The sequence below is a fragment of the Apodemus sylvaticus genome, chromosome 10 (assembly GCF_947179515.1).
Source record: "Apodemus sylvaticus chromosome 10, mApoSyl1.1, whole genome shotgun sequence".
NCBI classification, from domain to species: domain Eukaryota; kingdom Metazoa; phylum Chordata; class Mammalia; order Rodentia; family Muridae; genus Apodemus; species Apodemus sylvaticus.
The window spans coordinates 51,654,340-51,674,946 of NC_067481.1; the positions used below are offsets into that span (position 1 = coordinate 51,654,340).

The 20,607-nt window shown below is 41.3% G+C and overlaps 1 protein-coding gene across 2 annotated transcripts in view; it reads right to left on the reverse strand.

The window, feature by feature from the left end:
• Ankfy1 (ankyrin repeat and FYVE domain containing 1) overlaps positions 1-16,119 on the reverse strand; it is a 38,166-nt gene extending 22,047 nt beyond the window's left edge. Inside the window, exons 1-6 of one of the 2 annotated variants that reach the window (XM_052194391.1) lie at positions 15,999-16,119; positions 14,271-14,420; positions 12,479-12,644; positions 7,667-7,871; positions 5,961-6,029; positions 5,419-5,618 (exon numbers count right to left, since the gene is read on the reverse strand). In XM_052194391.1, coding sequence (XP_052050351.1) covers positions 5,419-5,618; positions 5,961-6,029; positions 7,667-7,871; positions 12,479-12,644; positions 14,271-14,420; positions 15,999-16,106 — 898 coding nt within the window. In that variant the 5' untranslated portion in view covers positions 16,107-16,119. Of the gene's footprint in view, positions 1-5,418; positions 5,619-5,960; positions 6,030-7,666; positions 7,872-11,231; positions 11,313-12,478; positions 12,645-14,270; positions 14,421-15,998 lie in introns of those variants that run through there. The other variant, XM_052194392.1, reaches the window with a different exon arrangement.
• Positions 16,120-20,607: the final 4,488 nt, after the last annotated feature.

Below are 20,607 nucleotides of genomic sequence, written 5' to 3' on the forward strand. Positions count from 1 at the left end.
CATTCTTCCATTTGCATAAAAATGACCTCAAGTTCCACTCTGTCCAACACCCTGTCCTTCTCACTAATGGCCAGTCCACATAGACAAAACGTACAGTTTCATCATCCTTCCTGTCAGTAAGTTCTATCTCCTTCTAGGGCTTGGGTAGGGGCAAAGTTTCCCTCCTACCAGCCATAGCAGTGCTGCTGACATTTTCTATAACATTTCCTTTGCCATACAGGCCTGCTCTGTAAGCTGCACATTTAGCAATACCCTGGCTTTTACCCACTAAAATGCTAAAGGACCTCTGAACTTGTGACAATCAAAAGCATCTAGAGACTCAGTGGTTAAGAGCATTGGCTGCTGCTCTTCCAGCATTGGGTTATTCAAGAGGACCCAAGTTCAATTTACAGCACCTACATGGTAACCCACAACTGCTTACAGCTCAGGTCCAAGGGACAACATGCTCTTTTCTGATCTGCATGGGCACCAGACATGCACATGGTGCACTGATATTCATACAGGCAAAATATCCATAACAAAATAAAATTCAAGTTAAAAAAACAAACAAGATCTAGAGATGCTTCCAAATGTTCTGGAAGATGGGGTGCAAGTAGGGACGCCCAGTGAATTGCAGCTATACTAGAAAATGCCCATCAGAAACATCAGTCCTTTCCTCACAGCATTAGTAAGCGTGCTGTTAGCTCGGGAATATTTTTGCTTCATACTGTAACTAATTTCTGAATAAGACATTTAGGAAAATAAAATCTTCTCCAACTGGTTTTTGCCTCTAGACCCACTGGTCTAACTATTTCCAAATACAACATGAAATCTTATGTGGGCCCTGGAGAGATGGCTCAGTGGTTAAGAGCATGCACTGACTATTCTTACAGGGACCTGAGTTTAGTCTGATGGCTCACAAATGCCTCTAACTCCAGCTGCACAGGCTCTTGATGCCCTCTTCTGGCCTCACCACGTACCTGCATATATGTGTGCATACCCATATACAGGCACACAGGATACTCATAATCAAAACTAAAAGTCTTTGAAAAACCAATCTCATATTCTAAAGCTGTAGTGTTTGAAAAATCTAAATAAAATAAATATTAAGACTGAAAGATAAAAAGAAAAGAAATGGGACAAAGCAGTGCCATAGAGAGGGCTCAGTCAGGAAACCATACTCGTTCAGTGTAACTTAACAACCTACACTTCATTTCCAGAGCTGTGTTTTGTTTCTTTTTCTAAGACTGGGCTTCATTATTATAGGTCTGGATGGCTTAGAATTTGCTGTGCAGAGTAGAGTGACCTTGAACTCACGAGAGATCCACCTGCCTTTCCCTGCTGAGCGCTGGGATCACAGGTGTGCCGCACCAAGCTCAGGCTTCCCCAGCACTGTGTACATAGCAGCAGGATGCACCTGTAATTCCAGCATTTCCAAAGTGAGATAGAGGAGCCACGAGTGGAAACTCTAGGGCTGGCTAGCCTATGCAGAAGAGACCCTGCCTTGAGAACCAAATTCCAAAAGTCATCACCTGACTTCCACATGCTCAGTCTTATAAATGTACACATACAGCTCCCTGACAGCACATGTACTGGCTGGTTTTGTGTGTCAACTTGACACAAGCTGGAATTATCACAGAGAAAGGAGCCTCCCTCGAGGAGATGCCTCCATGAGATCCAGCTGTAAGGTATTTTCTCAACTAGTGATCAAGGCGGGGAGGGCCCATTGTGGGTGGTGCCATCTCTGGGCTAGTAGTCTTGGGTTCTATAAGAAAGCAAGAAGAGGGGCTGGAGAGATGGCTCAGAAGTTATGAGCACTGATTGATCTTCTAGAGATCCTGAGTTCAAATCCCACCAACCACATGGTGGCTCACAACCATCTGTAATGAGATGTAATGACTTCTGCTGGTGTGTCTGAAGACAGCTACAGAGTACTTACATATAATAAATAAATCTTTAAAAAGGAAAAAAGGGGGAAAAAAGAAAGCAAGTCAGTAAGCAGTATTCTTCCATGGCTTCTGTATCCACTCCTGCCTCCAAGTTCCTGCCCTGTTTTAGTTCCAGTCCTGACTTCCTTTGGCGATGAACAGCAATGTGGAAGTGTTAACTAAATAAACCCTTTCCTCCCCAACTTGCTTCTTGGTCATGATGTTTATGCATGAATACAACATGCCTGACGAGGACAGCACACTTACTAGCACTAAGGAAGGAAGGGAAGAGAGGAAAGAGGTGGAGAAAAGAGATGGTAGAACAAACATTGCAAAGCTGATCAGAGAACATGAAGACTTGAACAGTGCAATGGACACCTGTGATTTAATGCACAAAGAGAATTCCAGTGAAGAAATGCTTATTATTGTAAACAATATATCACATTTTAGAAGAACATGTTCTAGGGCTGGCAATGCAGCTCGGTAAGTTTTTGCCAGCTTGTACAAACTGTCCCTGTGGGCAAGCCCGACGATGTAGGGCAGTAGGTGGAAACTTATACAGAGAACACAGTAATGCAACAAAATTCAACTTCTAAATGCCATACTGTTACATACTATAGTTAAAGTTAGAAATCAATAAAAATGTGGTTAAAAAAACAGTATAATTTCTAGCTTAATATCTAGTCATGATGGCATTTCCAGATGCTTAGTCTAAAACTCTTAGCACTCTGGGCAGACTTACTGCCTTCTGCTTTTGTTATTTACTATAGGAATCCCCCCACCCCACTCAGGAAAACATGTCACTGTATTGTTCTAGATGACTAGGACTGTGTAAATCACACTGGCCTTGAACTTGTAGTGATCACAGCATGCGGTAGGATGACAAGGATTAACAATCATATGGAGCTAATGGGGTGATTTCATTTGACCTTACCTTCCTCCCTCCCTCTTTCCTTCCCTCTTCCCCCTTCCTTCTTTCCTTCTTTCCTTCCTTCCTTCCTACCTATCTACCTATTTACTATTATTAATTGTGTATTAAATCTAAACTCAAGGACACAGACATGTGCTGAGTTATACCCCCAGCCTCTTTAAAGTTATAACTTTAGCAAAAGTATTACTTAATAATTATCTTTTTGGACAGAGGGGAGGTAGGAATCAACTTTCTCTGTTAATGTCTCCGTGCTTAGCATCCATTCGTTTCTGTGTTTGTGTGTTTTGGGTATGTGTAGGGTGAAACAGTACATTAGCCCCGTCTGGAGGTCAGAGGACAAGTTGTAGGAGTCTGTTCCCTCTCCTATCATGTAGGTTCTGGTGATCACACTTAGATCAGGCTTGGTGACAAGCACATTTACCCACTGAGTCATCTTGGCAGATGCCAACAAATGCTTTCTATGAGTATTCAACACTTATATATGGAAACCTTGTCCTTAGAATACCTCCATGCTGATCTGGGAAAGGTAGTAGCGTGTGTTAGCCAGGGCTACACGTAGAGATCCAGTCTTCAAAACAAAACATACAAAGGAAGAAATGAAGAAAGAGAGACAGAAAGAAAAGAGAGACAGAAAAAAAAGAAAGAACTAAAAAGGAAAATATTTGTTTTCCTTAGCAAGATCAAGGAAAACTGTGAAAACAGTGGCTTCCCAAGCTTCGGCTATGGACCCAGGAGTTTCCTGGGAGTCTCGCATTGCAGGGCATTCATGAGATCAGAACCATTGTCACAGAATCCTGACTTTTCTCTACACCGTGCTAACATTGGCACTTTTGTTGCAAAATCAGTGGCAGGTAGAGGTCAAGTGCCTCACAGATCACAGAGGTGCAAATGTGCTGGAACATTCCTGAGAGTGCACCTTGTACCTTCATTTTCATTTTTTACTTCCAAGAAAATCTATGCTTCTCATACTAAAAAAAAAAAAAAAAAAAAAAAAAGTGAACTGGATTAAAAAAACACGAACCAGTTTTACTTATCATGGCACTTGATGACTTTGTAAAAACTCCTAATTTTGGTAACTCTTTCACAATGTATGTGTTTAAGAGCCAGGATGCTCCATGAGGAATGTGGATAGAGCTGCTGCTACACTGTAAAGCACACTGTCTATAGAGGAAACACACTTTCCTTAAGGTACACGAGCAATCTCAGCAAAGTGTCAGGGAATAGGGTTTCCACTCCCAATACACTGCTGTTATTTATTTAAACTTGAATGCTTGGTAGACAGTCTCTTGAAAATGAAAGAAGGGAACCTGTCTCTTTAAGAAACAGTTAAAAATAATGTTTTCTAACTTAATGATTAAGCTTTACTATGAAAATTTAAATCTTGGAAAACTTTGCAACCCCAAGTTTGATATTTTTGGTACAGTGAAAGACTTCTGATGAGATGACCAATGACACAGAAGTCAACTCTGAAACATGACACGTGGCATGTCCCTAACACAGTGAACCAGGAGGATCTAGAATTATGCATACAGAAACAATCTATTCGAAGCAGCAACTGGCTGTGACTTTAGTATGATATGTAGCATGTGCCTCCTCCCTTTTCATGTCTCTAAGGCTGTGGATTCTTCATATACTTTAACTTGTGTTTAAAGTGATTTCACACTAAGTACATCCTCTATACCATAAACTGATTAATACAGCTCTTTACAAGTGCCTCAGTTTTGGAGCTGGAGAGATGCTCAGCAGTTAGGAGTACTTGGTGCTCTCACAGAGCACCCAGTTCTCAGCACCCACATAGCAGCTCACAACTACCTAAAACCCAATTCCAGCTCAAACAACTTCTTCTGACTTCCAAGGGCACCAGGCAAGGATGTGGCAAAGAAACATGCAGGTAAATACTCATACACATAAAATAATCTAAAAATCAAATTAAAAACAAAAGTTTCTTGGTTTTATAAAATAGATATGGCAGATTGTGTCTGTAATCTCAGTACTTGGGAGGTTGAGGCAGGAGAACCTCTAGTTTAGGTCCAGCCTGAGCTACATGTACCTATAAAAAGACTGTCTCAAAACCAAAACTAAAATTAAAAAAAAAAAAATCCTCATTATTATTTTCCAACTCTAGTACATACTAAAGGTATAACTGTCCAAACAAAAACTGCCTGAAATGTGAATTCTCTGTAGGTCTACAGAGTCTATGAACCACTGCTGTAACTTACTAGTATGTTTTAGCTTATAAGACCTAAACTGATGTCTGGTTAAATTATTTGGAGCACAGGATTAAAAAAAAGAAAAAAAAAATCACAACCTGAGCTTTTACCAAATTTAAAATTAAAAAGAAGAAGTTCTCATAATAGTAAGCTTTCCATTTCTGCATTTTTATTAAAACATTTATAAGCTTGTACTGATGTAATACCAACACTGAGGCTGAGGCAGGAGAATCTCAAGCTCAAAGTTAGTTTGGGCTATCTAGTAAGTCTGAGGCCAGCATTGACTTCACAACTCCTGTCACTAACAGGAAGCTGGAACTTTTCCAGAGCTCTCAGACTCTGGCCTCACTCCCGGGCCTCTGGGCTCTACCTGTCATTGCATCAGGAGCATCAGTGTGGCTGCCACGTTGGATGAGTCTGGCTGCAAAGCTATTCTCATCAAATGATGTCCCATTTACCACAGGGAGGTCTTCAAAGGGGTTTACAGACTGGTCTGAAGACACAGTGATGTACTGGACGGCAAGCCAGAGTGCAGTGCTGCCTTCGTGATCCTTCAGCTCTAAATCTAATCTGAAATAAAGAGGCAATGTGAGTGACAGATACAATTTCCAGCCTCCCTTTGTTGCCAATAGCTCTGCTCTCTCCCTGTGTGTTCAAATTTTTATCTTATTTAAGGTCTGTAACAATAAAAGGCATCTTAAAAGAAAATTTCAGGCTAGGCATGATAGCCAATAATCCCATCACTTGGGGACTAAAGCAGAAAGATTGAATTTCAGGCCTGCCTGAACTACTTAGTAAGACCTCATACAAGCAAATGAACAATAGTTTTTTACAATGTTAGTAAGGAAAGATTTTTCACTCACAATCCCACCCTCACAACCGCTTTTCATTTCTCCAGGCCGCCCTACGTACTGTTTACACTGCAGCAGCTGATGGAACACAGGCTCGTTCCTGGCCAGGATGCACAAGTGTAAAGGAGTCCTGAGGGTAAAACAGAAGGAAATGAAACCAAAGAGGAGTCAGCTCCGGAGACAGGCACTTACAGCAGGCAGGGATTGGGGTCCTTGGTAGAATCATATCAACAACCAATTCCATCACTCTGTTTTCCAAAACCATGGCTAAGAATCAAACTATGAAAATGGCTTTGCTTCTAGGGCCCACACTCTGCCCCAATTCTAACCCCTTCCTGGAGGAATGTGGTAGACAGTAGCTTCTGCCACATTTTTATCTCATCTGGCCTCTGCCAATCTGAAAAGAAACTTCGCTCTTCACTGTAATGTTCTATCAACACTGGAGCACACAGCAGCATCAACAAAGAACTGGGTCAATTCTTCGCCATCTGTTTATTTAGTACTCAAGTGCCTGGAGGGAAGGCTACCACTAGAGCCTAGGGCCTGAGCCTGGCCTCTATTGCAGAAGGACAGACTGCCCACACTTACTACAGTTAGATGGAAAAACAAAAAATCAAACCCAAAGAATCAACACGGGGAACGAAGGATGTAACTATTTGGTACAATGATTATGACCCAAAGATTCTGAAGCATCTTATTTCTACATATTACACACTGCACAGATATTCTTCCAACAGCCAGCCTCACAGAAATCTTACTTCCTGGGTGGGTTTTCAAAACAATAAACTGATGGCGAAGGACGTCTATGGCCTGCCTGAACCTGGTAAGGCAAGGAGCTGAACTGCATATCAGAGCCTCCCACACTTCTGCCTCAAAGGCAGGCAACTCTTCCCACAATTCTAAAACATAAGTAATCCTCAACCAACTCCTCTAGGAAGACGCAAAAACAAGAGAAACTAGGCTGCAGATGGCTCGCTCAGTGGTTAAGAGCAGCAATGACTCTTCCATGGGACCTGGATTTGACTCTTAGCACCCAGATGGGGCATCGGGGACTTAGCTTAGTCCCCTTACCATCAGGGGACTTAGGCAAGCGCAAGGCCCTGAACTCGGTCCTCAGCTCTGGAAAGAAAAACAAAAAACAAAAAACAAGGTAACTAGCACCCAGATGATGTAACTCCAGTTCCAGGGAATTCTAACACTCGTCAAGCCTCCACAGGCACTGCGTGCATGTGATAATGTTGATATACATGCAGGCAAAACAACCATACACAAAAAATAAGAAATAAATAAAAACTTGTAAAACTGGAAAACACAAGACAAAACTCAGAAACATTACCAAATATAAGAAGGGCTGTCTGGTAAAACTCTGGTGAGAAGTTGTTAAAAGTAAAGGTAAAGTAATAAGGCAAAACTGAGGTTAAAATAGGATTTTTTCCTAACCATTTGACCTCACAGAGATAAAACAGTTAAAGGTTGCCTTGAGGTAGTAGTTTCTTATCAAACTATTAAGTGATCTTAAAAATGCTTAAAAAAAGTCCATGTAAGCACGGATTCTGGTTGCTTTCAACATAAAATGATATAAATTGCTCAGAAACTCAGATTTACTTTAGCTAGGCTATAAATGCTTCTAGTTTTAGTCATGACACTACTTTGCATGACAAATAAGTGTTTGCAACCTCAATAAACATCAAATTAATGTCAAATATTGTATATGTTTATTACATGCCACCACAAAACCTCTCTTTTGGAGTTAGTACACTCACTTACCTGCCCTTGCTGTCCTGCATGTTGGGGTTGGCACCAGCCTGCAGGAGGGCCTCCGCAATCTGCGCCATCTCCGACATCACATCTGCTGAGTATTTCTTTGAACTGTACAATGCTACAAGGTGTAATGGGGTCTCCTGGGCCCCTACTGTGGCAGCATTGACAAGGGCCCCGTTCTTAATGAGGAATGTAGAAGCAAAAAGGTCTCCTTAAAAAGAAACAACAGAACACACAATGACACAACGACAACCAGTTACTGTGGCCAATATATCCTCAGAAGGCCACAGGGGATAGCTGCGGGCAGAGGAGAATAACTGGGGACTTCTGAAGCAGTATCTTGGACAGTGGAAACCCATGATAGTTCAGAGTTATACTTTAATTCAAAAGGTTCTTTTTTCCACCTTTGAATTAACCACGATGATTTGCCCTGGTTCCTTCCTTCAAGATGCCTTTACTACCTAACAGTACCAGACTTGGGTAGGAGAGATAGTTAAGGGATTGCTCTTCCAGAGGACCAGGTAGGTAGAAGCAATTATTTTTTCTCAGTGGCCTCCAGATGGCACCAATTAGCTTCTACCTGGGACTTAGCCACCCAAGTCTTTAAAAATTAGCCTCAAGGCCAACACAAACCTTTAATCCCAGCACTTAGGAGGCAAGGCAGGTGGGTCTCTAAGTTCGAGGCCACTTGGTCTACACAGAGAAACCCTGGCTCAAAAAAACAAAATAAACAAACAAACAAACAAAAACCCAAAACCAACCAACCAACCAACCACCACGACCACCACCAAAAACTGGCCTCACTAAAATGCGGGGGAAGAAAATGGATCAACTTCAGTGTTACTGGATTTTACTTTAACAGACAGGACCTAATTCCAATCAATTCTGATTTCAGATACTAACCTCTCTTCTCAGAGTCCTAGGTCTACTTTTAAAGACAGAAACAATGACACAGGCATAAGAAAACCTGCAGGTGGTTAGATTCAGATAAAAAGCATAATAGAAACCATCTTCTATTCATTTTGTTTTTCAAAAGACAATGACAGTCTTTCTCTGTAGCCCAGGCTGGCTTCTATCTGGCAGCATTTTCCTGTCTAGCTTCTCAAGTGGTAAGATTACAGGCAAGAACCACCATTCTCAGCTAACATTTTTATGACTTAAACCTTCTTAAAGAATTAACTGACTTTAAATCAAATTTACTTCACTGGTAAAATGAAGTAAAAAAAGTCAATTCATAATTTACAATCATGTATTTACATGTACTTTATACAAAAAAAGGCTCTTTAGGAATTATCAGAAGTTGAATTAATGAAAGTCAGTTCAGGGGGTAAACAAACAGCCAGAGAACAGGACAAAACAGGGCCTTGGAAGCTAGGCCCTAAATAAGGATTTTAGCAACAAGGAAAGAAAGCATTCCACACACTTCAACCTAAACATGGCAAGGATGCGGCTCACAGCTACCCGGCAAGCACCTGGCAACTACCATTAGGGAGTCAGGAGCGCTCAGCATGTCTAAAGCCCTGAGTTCAAGCCTCAGCAGCAGAACATCAGTATCTCTCTACTGGAACCATCCAGTCACTTGTTTTCCTCATTCACTAACAATGCCAGGAAAATGAGGCATTAGTGTATTAACTTTTCCACATAAAAATATTCCTAACCAATGCTAAACAGTTTTTAAATGCACATGCAATACTTCTTTCAGTTTTATGACAGTTTTAATTAGGGCAAACCATATTTAATAGTCCTAGTTTTAAAATTTACTACAAATAATTGGTCAGGAGAGGCCCATTTAGAAAATCTATTGGTTTACGTGGGTTATTAGAGTTTATTTTAGTAGTGAAAACACTAGAATTACTATGAAAGGACTCATCATCTTGCTTAGGTAAGACTAATCACAGGAGATGGTAACACTGCCTTGTGTGGGTCTCCTACAGCCTCACAGACCCTAACAGCACCAAATTCTTGTGAAAGATAGGTGCACTTGCTCAGTGGGATGCCCACTAATGTTACAGGCACTACTGTGCATCTTGAAGTAGACCTCATTCATATCTTAATGAACCTCCACCACTCATTAATGAAGTAAAAGCAAGCTCACCAAGCAAGCTTAAAGGTTACTCAATCATTTGGGTAAAGCTAACCAAATAACATCAAGCTGAAGAAGGCGGCACTGCCAGGTAATTCCTCCGAAGGATGTGCTAGCACACACCTAAACCCAGAACACAGCAGGTGGAGGCAGGAGGAGCACTGCAGGTCTGGGACCAGCTCTACCATACAGAGTTGTAGGATAGCCAGTGTTTCAGTGGGACCTCAAGGAAAAGACAATTAACTACAGGGTCTGATTTTGGCACTCCAATGCTCAGGCAAGGTAAAGGCCACTGTGTTTACGTTATCAGCAACAGGTAGTCATTGTATGAGGGACATCCCAATCCTGTCTCACTGTGCTAACAGCCTGGTAAAGCAGAAAGATCTCTTTACATTTTACAAACAAGATGACAGCATGGACAAGTGAGAGTCAAAGCAGCACATACGCCCCGACTCAAGCCAGTCTGTGCTCTGTCCCCTGCAGATTCGAGCCAGTCTGTGCTCTGTCCCCTGCAGATTCGAGCCAGTCTGTGCTCTGTCCACTGCAGGACGCTGCTGCACTCTTTTAAAGGCTGCGACAGTCACACTGTAACCCACTTCTGTAATGCTTCCAGACAATTCACAAATTCAGAATGAAAGATTAAATCACACTCATCAACACTATCTTGGCAATTCCTGTAGCTAAGCAATCACCCAAATATTTAGTATTTACCAGAGATATTCTTTAATGAAACATAAGAATTCAGCTCCCAGAGAAGAAAGAAACAACTGTTTTTTTTTAGTAACAAGTGAATCTGTTTCCAAAATAAACACTTCAGACACTAAACAGAGTGGAGACGAACAATTCTCTATGGGGCAGAAACTTTCCCCAATGAACACAAACCCAGAGCTAAGTGCTGTGTGTGCTTGGAAAAACGCATCTGCTCTCCACAGCGAGCTGTTCTTAGGGTTCCCTACCCAGTGATGAGTAAAACTTTCCTCTCTATTAGCCAGCAAGCTCAATCCTCTACAGCAAGCTGTAGTTCAAATGGACATTTATACTAAAACTTCTGCTCACAGCATTTCAACAACACATCCTGCTAAGGGACACAACATTGCCTGGTAGCGTAGCAGTCTCATCTGCTTATGGACATCCATTTTCTGACTTTCATGAATAATGCAACCACAAACACACAAATACCTCTCTGGTTTGCTAACGTCGAGATTTCCACCTGAATACCACGAATGACACCAACTATTGTTTTTGAGAACTCTCCACACTGGTTTTTCATAGTGGCTATGTAAGTTTGCATTCTCACAAATAACAATAAACACAGAATTTGGAAGGCAAAGGCAGGCCTTTGTGAGTTCACAGCCAACTGGTCCACATAGTGAGACTCTGTCCCAAAAAATTGAAACAAAAAAGAAAACAAAATTCCTCTTTTGCCATGTCCTCACTAGCACCTGTGGGAATTTTAAAAAAGAATTATTTATATCTTTTGATACTTACTTTCCAGAGTCAGTTCTGTCCTTCTACCATGGGTCTTGATTCACAACTGCTCTTAACCCCAGCCCCAGAGGTTCTGATCCCTCTTCTGGTTCTGTGGGCACACACACAGAAACTATTTGCAGCTGGCAAAACCACGCCTCTGCTAGAGTATGAAGCAAATCATAGTCAGCTGCTGCAGACTGTCTGAAGACATTTGGAATTCTGGGACATTTTCAGAGGGTATTATTAATGCTATGGTCCCAAAAGGCAGGGTTGGAGGTTGTTGGCCATTCAGGGGGATTGCCTGTGGCTTGTTAGTAATTGTGCTCAAAGAATAAACATGAAGAAAGAAATTAGATTTATTCTCCCTCTCCCCCACTCCCATCCTTCTTTCCCTCCTATCTAGAGATAGGGGATAAAACTTGGAGAGTAAAAAGGGTGGGAAAAGAAGAATCCACAAAGTATCAAAGACTGACTACACTGATGTGTATGTGTCTGTGTGGGTGAATGTCATGTGAGTGCCTACAGAACCAGAAGAGGAATCAGAATCTCTGGGGCTGGGGTTAAGAGCAGTTGTGAGTCAACTCACTGGGAACCAAGTCCTCTGCAGGAACTGCCAGCAAGTGTTCTCAAACTACTAAACCCCCGAAGGTATTCCTTTTTTCCCTTTTCCCTTTTCCCTTTTCCCTCTTCCTTCCTTCCTTCCTTCCTTCCTTCCTTCCTTCCTTCCTTCCTTCCTTCCTTCCTTGTTTTATTTTGTTGTTGTTGAGATTGAATCTCGTTATGTAGTCCTGGCTGTCCCAGAACTCACTATATAGACCCCACTGGCTTTGAACTCACAAAAATCGATACCATGCTGGCTCCATGGGTACTTTTTTCCCCCCTCAAGACAGGGTTTCTCTGTGTAGCCCTGGCTGTCCTGGAACACTCTATAGACCAGGCTGACCTCGAACTCAGAAATCCGCCTGCCTCTGCCTCCCAAATGCTGGGATTAAAGGTGTGTGCCACCACTGCCTGGCTCAATGGTTACCTCTTAAAAGTCATCTGCCTACTCTCTCTTCCTTAGGTCCTGGTGGCACTATGGGCAGCCAAACTGACAAGGTCAATAAGCTTCAGTCCCTCTGACCCAACAATCACAAGTTCTAAGCCATGCAAACTGAACATACAGACTCAAGATCTTTTGGGAATTCCTGGAACTGAGCTTCAAAACTATAAATATAAAAAGTATATTGCATACAGAGAAAAATGTAAAATGTCTTTCTCCTTACCTCTTTGGATCCCTTTATGTAATAAGCTCCAGCCATTCTTGTCTACCATATCCACATCAGCTTTATGACTAACCAGAGTGGTGGCAATACTCTCTAGTCGCCGTGAAAGAGCCAGATCCAATGCAAGATCCCCATTATGATCCATTTCGTTAAGCTTCCCAGGTAGCTGCACATAGAAATTTGGAAATCAGCACTTGAGAAAACAGAAAATATAAACTATGCTGATTTCTCCCAACTGACCAATCCCCTTTTGAAACAGGTCTCAATATATAGCCACACTGGTCTCAAACTCACAGAAATGACCTGTTTCTCAAAAAGGTGTATGTCACCACACCTCTTAAACAAGTGCAATTCAAAAATGCACAGACTGCTACTAGACCTCCTGAGAGCACTTGCTTTCAGCATCATACAAATAACAGTGATTGGTAAGCAAATGTCAACAACATTGAAGATGGTTAAAGACCACAGTAAAAATGAAGAGGGCACTGGTGTGGGGAGGGAGGAGAGGGTAGAGATGAAATGACAAACCAGCTTACAGAACTTTATGACAGAGTTAAAGCTAGGCATGGTGGCATACACCTTCAATCCCAGCACCCAGCAGGCAGAGCTAGGTGAGTCTCTGAGTTCGAGGCCAGCCTGGTTCATACAGTGAGTTCCAGGAAATTCAAAAAATAAAAAATAAAACAGCAAAGATTTTCATGAAAGGAGGTTTAACAGAGTGCTCTTTAGCAGTTTAATGTCTTTTTATACACTAACACCCCATGATAAAGCATACTTCTATCTGCATTCCTTTGAAGGCACTGTGGTATGCAGAATAATGGCCCCAATCTGCCCTCCACTTCAGGTATTCATGCACTAATTATCAGATAATATGAGCATGTCAATTTATGTGGCAAAAAGTACCTTCCCAGATGTGATTAAGGCAAAGTGTTCCGAGCTAGGAAGAATCCTGGACCAGCCCACAGGGCCCCACCTTATAACAAAATTCATTCTTGAGTGAATCAGAATAGGTCATAAGAGGTGAAATTAGGACTTGATCTGTCACTGCTGGCATTAAAGATGGAAACAATGCTTCTTTGAAGCTAAGGATTGCAAGGACATCTACAAGCTAAGAATAATACTGAACTCACAAGAAAATAAAGGCCCTGGACCACTAGAGAATTTCTGCCAACATCTTATGTGAGCAGGAAATGAAATCTTCTCCACAGCTCCATAAAAGACTACTAATAACTTGCTTTTAGCCTTGTGACTTCTGGCTTGGACCTAGAATAGGCAAAACTGTCAAATAATAAACTGATGTGGTTTTGTGGTTATTCTAAACTGTATTATTTTATGTGCATGACTGTTTTGCCTATATGTAGTGTGTAGACCACATGTGTGGCTGGTGCCGGCAGAGGTAAGAAGGCGATGTTAGATTCCCTGGAAATGGAGTTACAGTTGATTGTGAGCTGTATTGGGAACCAAACCTGTGTCCTCTGCAGAAGCAGGAAGTGCTTGTTGTTGGTTTAGGCTACTAAATTTATGGAAACTTGTTTAGGAAAGAAATAAAAACAAAGTTGGGGACCTGAAGTCAGGTCCTGCTGTGACAGCCATTTGAAATGGGAAAGTGGATTTGGATTGAACTAAGACTGGCAAATTCTGACAAGCAGAACGGAAAATGCCCAAAAGTATCCTGTACATATTAGAAGTACCTTCATAGAATGTCCACTGATGATGCAGACAGAAGCAGGAAATATGGATAACATTAAAGTTTAGGGAGCGAAAGGAAAGGTTGGAGATGCTTCTACAATACCTGGGAATCCATTTCAATCAGATAAAGGAAGACCACATCTTCTCTCTCCACTTTGATAGCTTTATGTAATGGGTACTCTGTCTTGGATTTGATCATTTTATATAACAACTGAGCACTCAGGCTACTAAAGTCCTCTTTTCGCAAGTCATCCTAAGGTTTAAAAAAAATGGACAGTGTTAATAACAACTATCACTTATTAGTAAGCACTTAACATGTGTCAAAGACTTAACATTTTCCAAATAACTTCATCTTTGTCTCCTTTGCAGATGAAGACTGTGAAGCCTGCAGAGGCTAAAGAGCTCCCACAAGTCTGACTGCCGTGAGAAAATGGCTAGTCAGGATCTGTATTTAAGAGGGACTTGCCACCACACGCCACCCCGTCACAGCACTGCTGGGCCCCATAGAGTGACAGCTAAATGTCAACTCTGACCTTCAAACTGGAACCAAGTCATATAGGAGCCCCGCCCTGAGCTCCATAAGCGTTCTTTATGAGTTCTTTCCCTACTAAGCCTACAACAATGACAATTTCAAAACAAATCAGAACTGTGACAATTCACCGAGTCATATCTGTTCCCCACAACTGTTGCCCACCAAGAAAAGGAGGCTGCCACTCTATGTCAGCTCTTTAAAGCTAGTTTTCAGCAGGTATAGCAGCATATGCCTTTAATCCCACCAATCAAGAGGCTGAGGCAAGATGTCTGCCATAAATTTAGGTCAGTCTGACATACACAGTGGGTTTTAGGTCAGTCAGGGCTACAGAATAAGACTTATCTCAACACAACAACAACAACAACCCCACTTTTCTAGTGGTCACTTTTCTAAGTGGTCACTACCAGAATTGAGGGCCTCCTGCGTGCTAGGCAAACACTGTACCACTGAGCTGCATTCCCTGCCTTTTAAAATTTTCTAAGAAAGGGTCTTGTTCGGTTCCTCAGGATGGTCTTGAATTTGCTCTGCAGTTTAGACACATCATAGATTCAGCATCCTTCTGCCTCAGCCCCTGAAGTAGCTGGGGTTACAGGTCCATGGCACGAAGCACACACTGGCCAGTTCTGTTAGAATCTTTCCTTAGAAATTTAAGGTTCCTCCCATAAAAACTGTATACAAAAACAATCATAGAAGCTAGTTCATTAAAAAAAATTGATTGCTCTATTTATCTATTATTTAATGTAAAAAAGAAAAACAAAACAAACTCAGTTTGTACACCCTGTGCTTGGGAGAAGGAGGAGAATCCCTGGAGAATCCCTGGGGCTTCATAGGCATGCTAGCCTTATCAAAGCAATAAAATCTAGGCCAGTGAGAGATCCTGCCTCAAAACATGATAGGCGGTCCCTGAATAACCCACCAGAGGCTGTTCTCTGGCCTCTAGAGCCACATGTGTGCACTTATACACACATATAAAAGTATAAAGCAAACCATAACAAAGAAATGTAAAACCTGTTATTTATGATGCAAACCCAAGAAGTAAAGCAGTGGAGAAAGCTCTTGCATTGGGCAGCTGGGTCACAGCATCTTCAGGATAACGCTGGAGGCAGGTGCTCTTGACGTCTGTTCCTGAACCTTAGCCACCTCTAGATCCTCAGAACACTTTCAGAATTGAGAAAGCCTTACAGATCATCTAACCCAACTGCTTATTTTTCAAGACTACAAACAGCGAAGACTAGGTATCAGAGGTGACTGTGGAAGCAGGGCTCACACTGGGATCTCCAGCTTCAGTCTCTTACTCACCCAGTGACTTGCAATAATTTCTGCACAATAGTTCATCAGTGTGCTGGCATTTAATTCCTCTGCAGTCTGATAGAAGCGAATACAGTTCCTAACATTCACCAGAGACATAACACCCTTCTCACATCTGTAAGAGATTATTCATTAATGATAAACAGTATTAGCAAGGCCAATACATTAACAGATAAATCAAAGACAGTGATTGCTACACTAGCTATGTCTAGTAAAACTACAGAGTAAAGCTGAGCACTGTATTTAATAAGGAAGTATGGCTAGGCGGCTGTATTTTATTTATGTGTATATTTTTACTTACTGAAATCAATTTTTATTATTTTATTAAACCTGGTCATACACATTTTTTCATGTTTGAGATGGGGTGTCTCACTATATAGCGCAGGCTAACTGTGAAGTCAGGTTCCTCTTGCCTAAGCCTGGCTTACACTGTGCTTTGAAGTCTTGTACTAAAAAGTATATTACATCACACTGTTCTGAGCAGGTTGAAAATAACCTGCAAAGGGCTGGAGAGATGGCTCGGTGGTTAAGAGCACTGACTGTTCTTCCAAAGGTCCTGAGCAACCACAAGGCGGCTCATAACCATCTGTAATGGGATCTTTTGCCTTCTTCTGGTGTGTCTGAAGACAGCTACAGTATACTCATAATAAATAAGCAAATCTTAAAAAAAAAAAAAAGAAAAGAAAAGAAAAAAAGAAAAGAAAAGAAAAGAACCTGCAAAAAACCCTAGGAAGTTTAAAACTTCAAGAGCTTTAAAAGTAATCACAAGAAACCCATTGATCACATACAAAGGCCATTTTAAAATCAAACATAAAACAGACTGGCTTCAGTTCTTTGGCACTGAATTATATGGATTATACCTGCAGATTCCAGACAACTCTATTATTGTTCTCAAAGTTTCAAATAGGATGGTCTATGTTTAATAAATATCTCCTTAAAAATTCTCCCAAGATAAATTTATATTTTGTATAAATTATACAGTTTATTCAGAGGGCTGGAGAGAGAGTTCCAAGGTTGAAAGCACTGGTTGTTCTTCCAGAGGACCTAGACTCAGTTCACAGCACTCATGCAAGCTCACAAACATCTAACTTCAGTTCTAGGGGATCCAGTGCTCTCTTCAGACCTTCATGGGTACTACAAAATGTTTGTACAGGATGTATTTGTATTTGGAAAGCTCTGGGTTCAATTCCTAGTAATACTGGGAGATGGGGAGTTGTAAGGGTAGGGGGTATATATGTGGACCTAATAGATAGCTCAGCAGGTAAGAATAATGGTTCTTCCAAAGGACCAACGTTTGTTTCCCAGCACATGACAGGCGGTTCGCAGCTGCCCATGACTCTAGTTGTAAGGAATCTGATGTTCTCTTTTAGCTTCTCCAGGCACCAACCCCATATACACACATACACATAAATAAAATAACTGAATATCCAAAATAGCTATAAGATAGTGAAACAATTATGAGTCATATCTAGTATGCAAGAGGCTGTGGATTCAATCCTCAGTAACACATACACACACACACAAATCAGGCTACAGCATGCCAAGAGAAAATTGGGCACAATGTGTATCCCTTATCTCAATTCCCTCCAAATTATTCATATGTTTATTATTATGAGAGAGAGAGAGAGAGAGAGAGAGAGAGAGAGCACATACACATGTGCACACACCACAGTGCACAAAAGTGTGAAGGGTAGAGGACAACTTTCAAGTCTTCTTCCAAAGTAAGTTTTTGGGATCAAACTTGGGTTATCAGGTTTATGCAGCAAGGAATTTTACCTGTTGAGCAATCTCACCAACCCTTCCACAGCATTTTTTTAAAAAGTTAGAGTGAGTGTGTAGACACAGTACTATAAGAATAGAAGTTTCAGAGAGGCAGTGGTGGCTCATGCCTTTAATCCCAGCACTTGGGAGGCAGAGGCAGGTGGATTTTTGAGTTCGAGGCCAGCCTGGTCTACAGAGTGAGTTCCAGGACAGCCAGAGCTACACAGAGAAACCCTGTGGGGGTTGGGGAGAATCCAAGGGTCCGGCACTGGTGATGCATCCCTTTGATCCCAGCACTTGGGAGACAGAGGCAGATAGAGCTCTGTTGAGTTCAAGGCCAGCCTAGTTTACATAGAGAAACTCTGTCTCAAAACGAAACAAAACAAAAACAAAAGAAATGAAAACCAACTAGTCTCAGAGTAGGGATACATACCTCAAATATCAATACTTGGGAGGTCGAGCCAAGGAGACTGCCAACAAGAGTTCAAAGAAAACCTAGGCTACAAAAGGTATATCAAGTAACACTGCCTATACTGCCTAACACAAGCTCAAAAGCTAAAATAGTATATTCCCAAATCTTAAGTTTTCTGTACTACTGGAGTCTCCAAGTACACTGCATACCACAACAATGGGTAACAAAGTTATTGTCACCTGACCACAGCTATGGAGTCAAGTGTTCCAGGAGAAAACTGCTTTCTGACAGAAGAAACTTGCAGTGCCCACCCAGTATGATAGTCTTGCTATAACAGTGTCCTAGCAGCAGGGGGCCTACCTCATGGTGATGCAAGGATTCCAGATGACATCTGCTGAGCACTTACTTTACACACTTGTATAGACAGTGGCCTAGACTGAAAATTACAGTCTTCCTTCTCACTGCCAAGAGACTTGAATACAGTTCATAACAACAGATGCTTTCTCAGAAATTATAAACAGTTCATTTTCACTCACTTAGATCCCCTGAGTGCCATCTGTCATATGTATAGACTATAACTAGTAACTGACATGATTTATACAACAAAAGAATACATCTCTTTCCTTTTGAGACAGGGTTTCTCTGTGAAGCCCTGGCTGTCCAGGAACTCACTCGGTAGACTAAGCTGGCCACGCTGGTGGAATTAACTGCATGCACCAGCATCACTGGGCAAGAACACAAAATTTTATTAAGTTCTCAGCTCAAAGTTTCTATTTGAAAAGTAGCAAGACAGGCTAGATTTCCTCTGGAGGAAAAATATTATTAGTATATTTTTATACTTTGATATTCACAAAGCATACAAAAGCACAAAGCAATCTATCTTGTTTATTTTGAAACAAAAGCTCACCATATATAACTTTGGTTGGCCTGATACTCTCTTTGTAGACCAAACTATACTTAAACTCAGAGATCCATCTTTCTCTACCTCCAAAGGGCTGGGATTAATGGCATGTACCACCATGCCCAGCAAAGATTTATTTATTCATTATTCTTATGTGCATGTCTATCTATATGAGTCGATGTCTGGGGCTTGCAAAAGCCCCAGAAGGCCAGGAAAGGGCATCAGAGCCCCCAGAAAATGGAGTCAAAAGTGGCTGTGAGCCCCTGGGACCAAACCTGAGTCCTCTCCAAGAATAAACCTGAGTCCTCTCCAAGAACAACAAAGGCTTTTCCTCTCTGAGCCATATTTCTGGTCCATACATCTGTTTTTTAAAGTATAAATCAGGGACCTATAAACTCCTGTCTGGTTTTCTTTCTTTTTTGTTCTGGCTTTTGCTTTGTTTTGTTTGACAGGGGTTTTCTGTGTAGCCCTGGCTGTCCTGAAATTTACTCTGTAGACCAAACTGCCCTTATGAGTTCACAAGCAATCTGTCTTTCTTTGCCTCCCAAGTACTTGGAATTAAAGGTGTGTGCCACCATCCTTTTCGGATCAATCCATATATGTGAGATGTAATAACTATTAAGAGAAAAATATACAGATGAATGAACAATGGTTGGGTTGTAGGTGACCTGCTTATTCTTTATATAATTCTGTTTCCCAAATTACATATACTATACCCATATTTATAATCAATAAAAATATTGTCATACTTTTTTTCAAAGAGAATTTTCTGATATTATAAAAAGCCATTCTGTAGCTGGTCTTTGGCTACTATGTGGGTTCTTTTTTCTACCCTTTTCTACTCCTTTTCTTCCACCCTTCCAATCCCTAAACACTAGATAAGTGGGGAAAAAAGGATAGAGAGGAAAGAAAAGAGATCCTTGAAGAAAGTCAAGGGTCATGACACTACTTTCTTGCTGATTAGGGGCATTGAGTTCCTTGAGGCAAATTTGATCTTTTAAGTTAGGATATCTAATTTTTATCTCTCCTTCTCCTTTTCTTCCTCTTCCCCCTCCCCCTCCCCCTCTCCCACTTTCTTCTTTGCTCAGGAATACTTAAACTGCCACCAACATCAACCAACAACTTCCAACAAAAACCAAACAATCCACACCACCTCTTGGGGCCCTAACATTTATATAATCTCTGAAAACTCTCCAGACTTGCAAATGTATCTGCAGCTGGCAAAATCACACCCCTGCTAGAGTACAAGGCAAATCACAGTCGGCTACTGTAGACAGATACCGAAGCACCCCCATATCCCACACCCGGAATTGAAAAGAAAACATATCCCTATATTTCTGTATTTTTTTAAAAAGAAACCAAAATTCCAAAATTGTCATTATACCCTTCTTTTTTTGATCAAATTAATCATTAATATTTCCAAGCCATCAAGACCTCTCTATCACAGAAATCAGTGCACTGACTTCACATAGAAGTCATGCTTTCACCAGAGCCTGTTGACTTATTATCCTAGATGTGTCACTTCT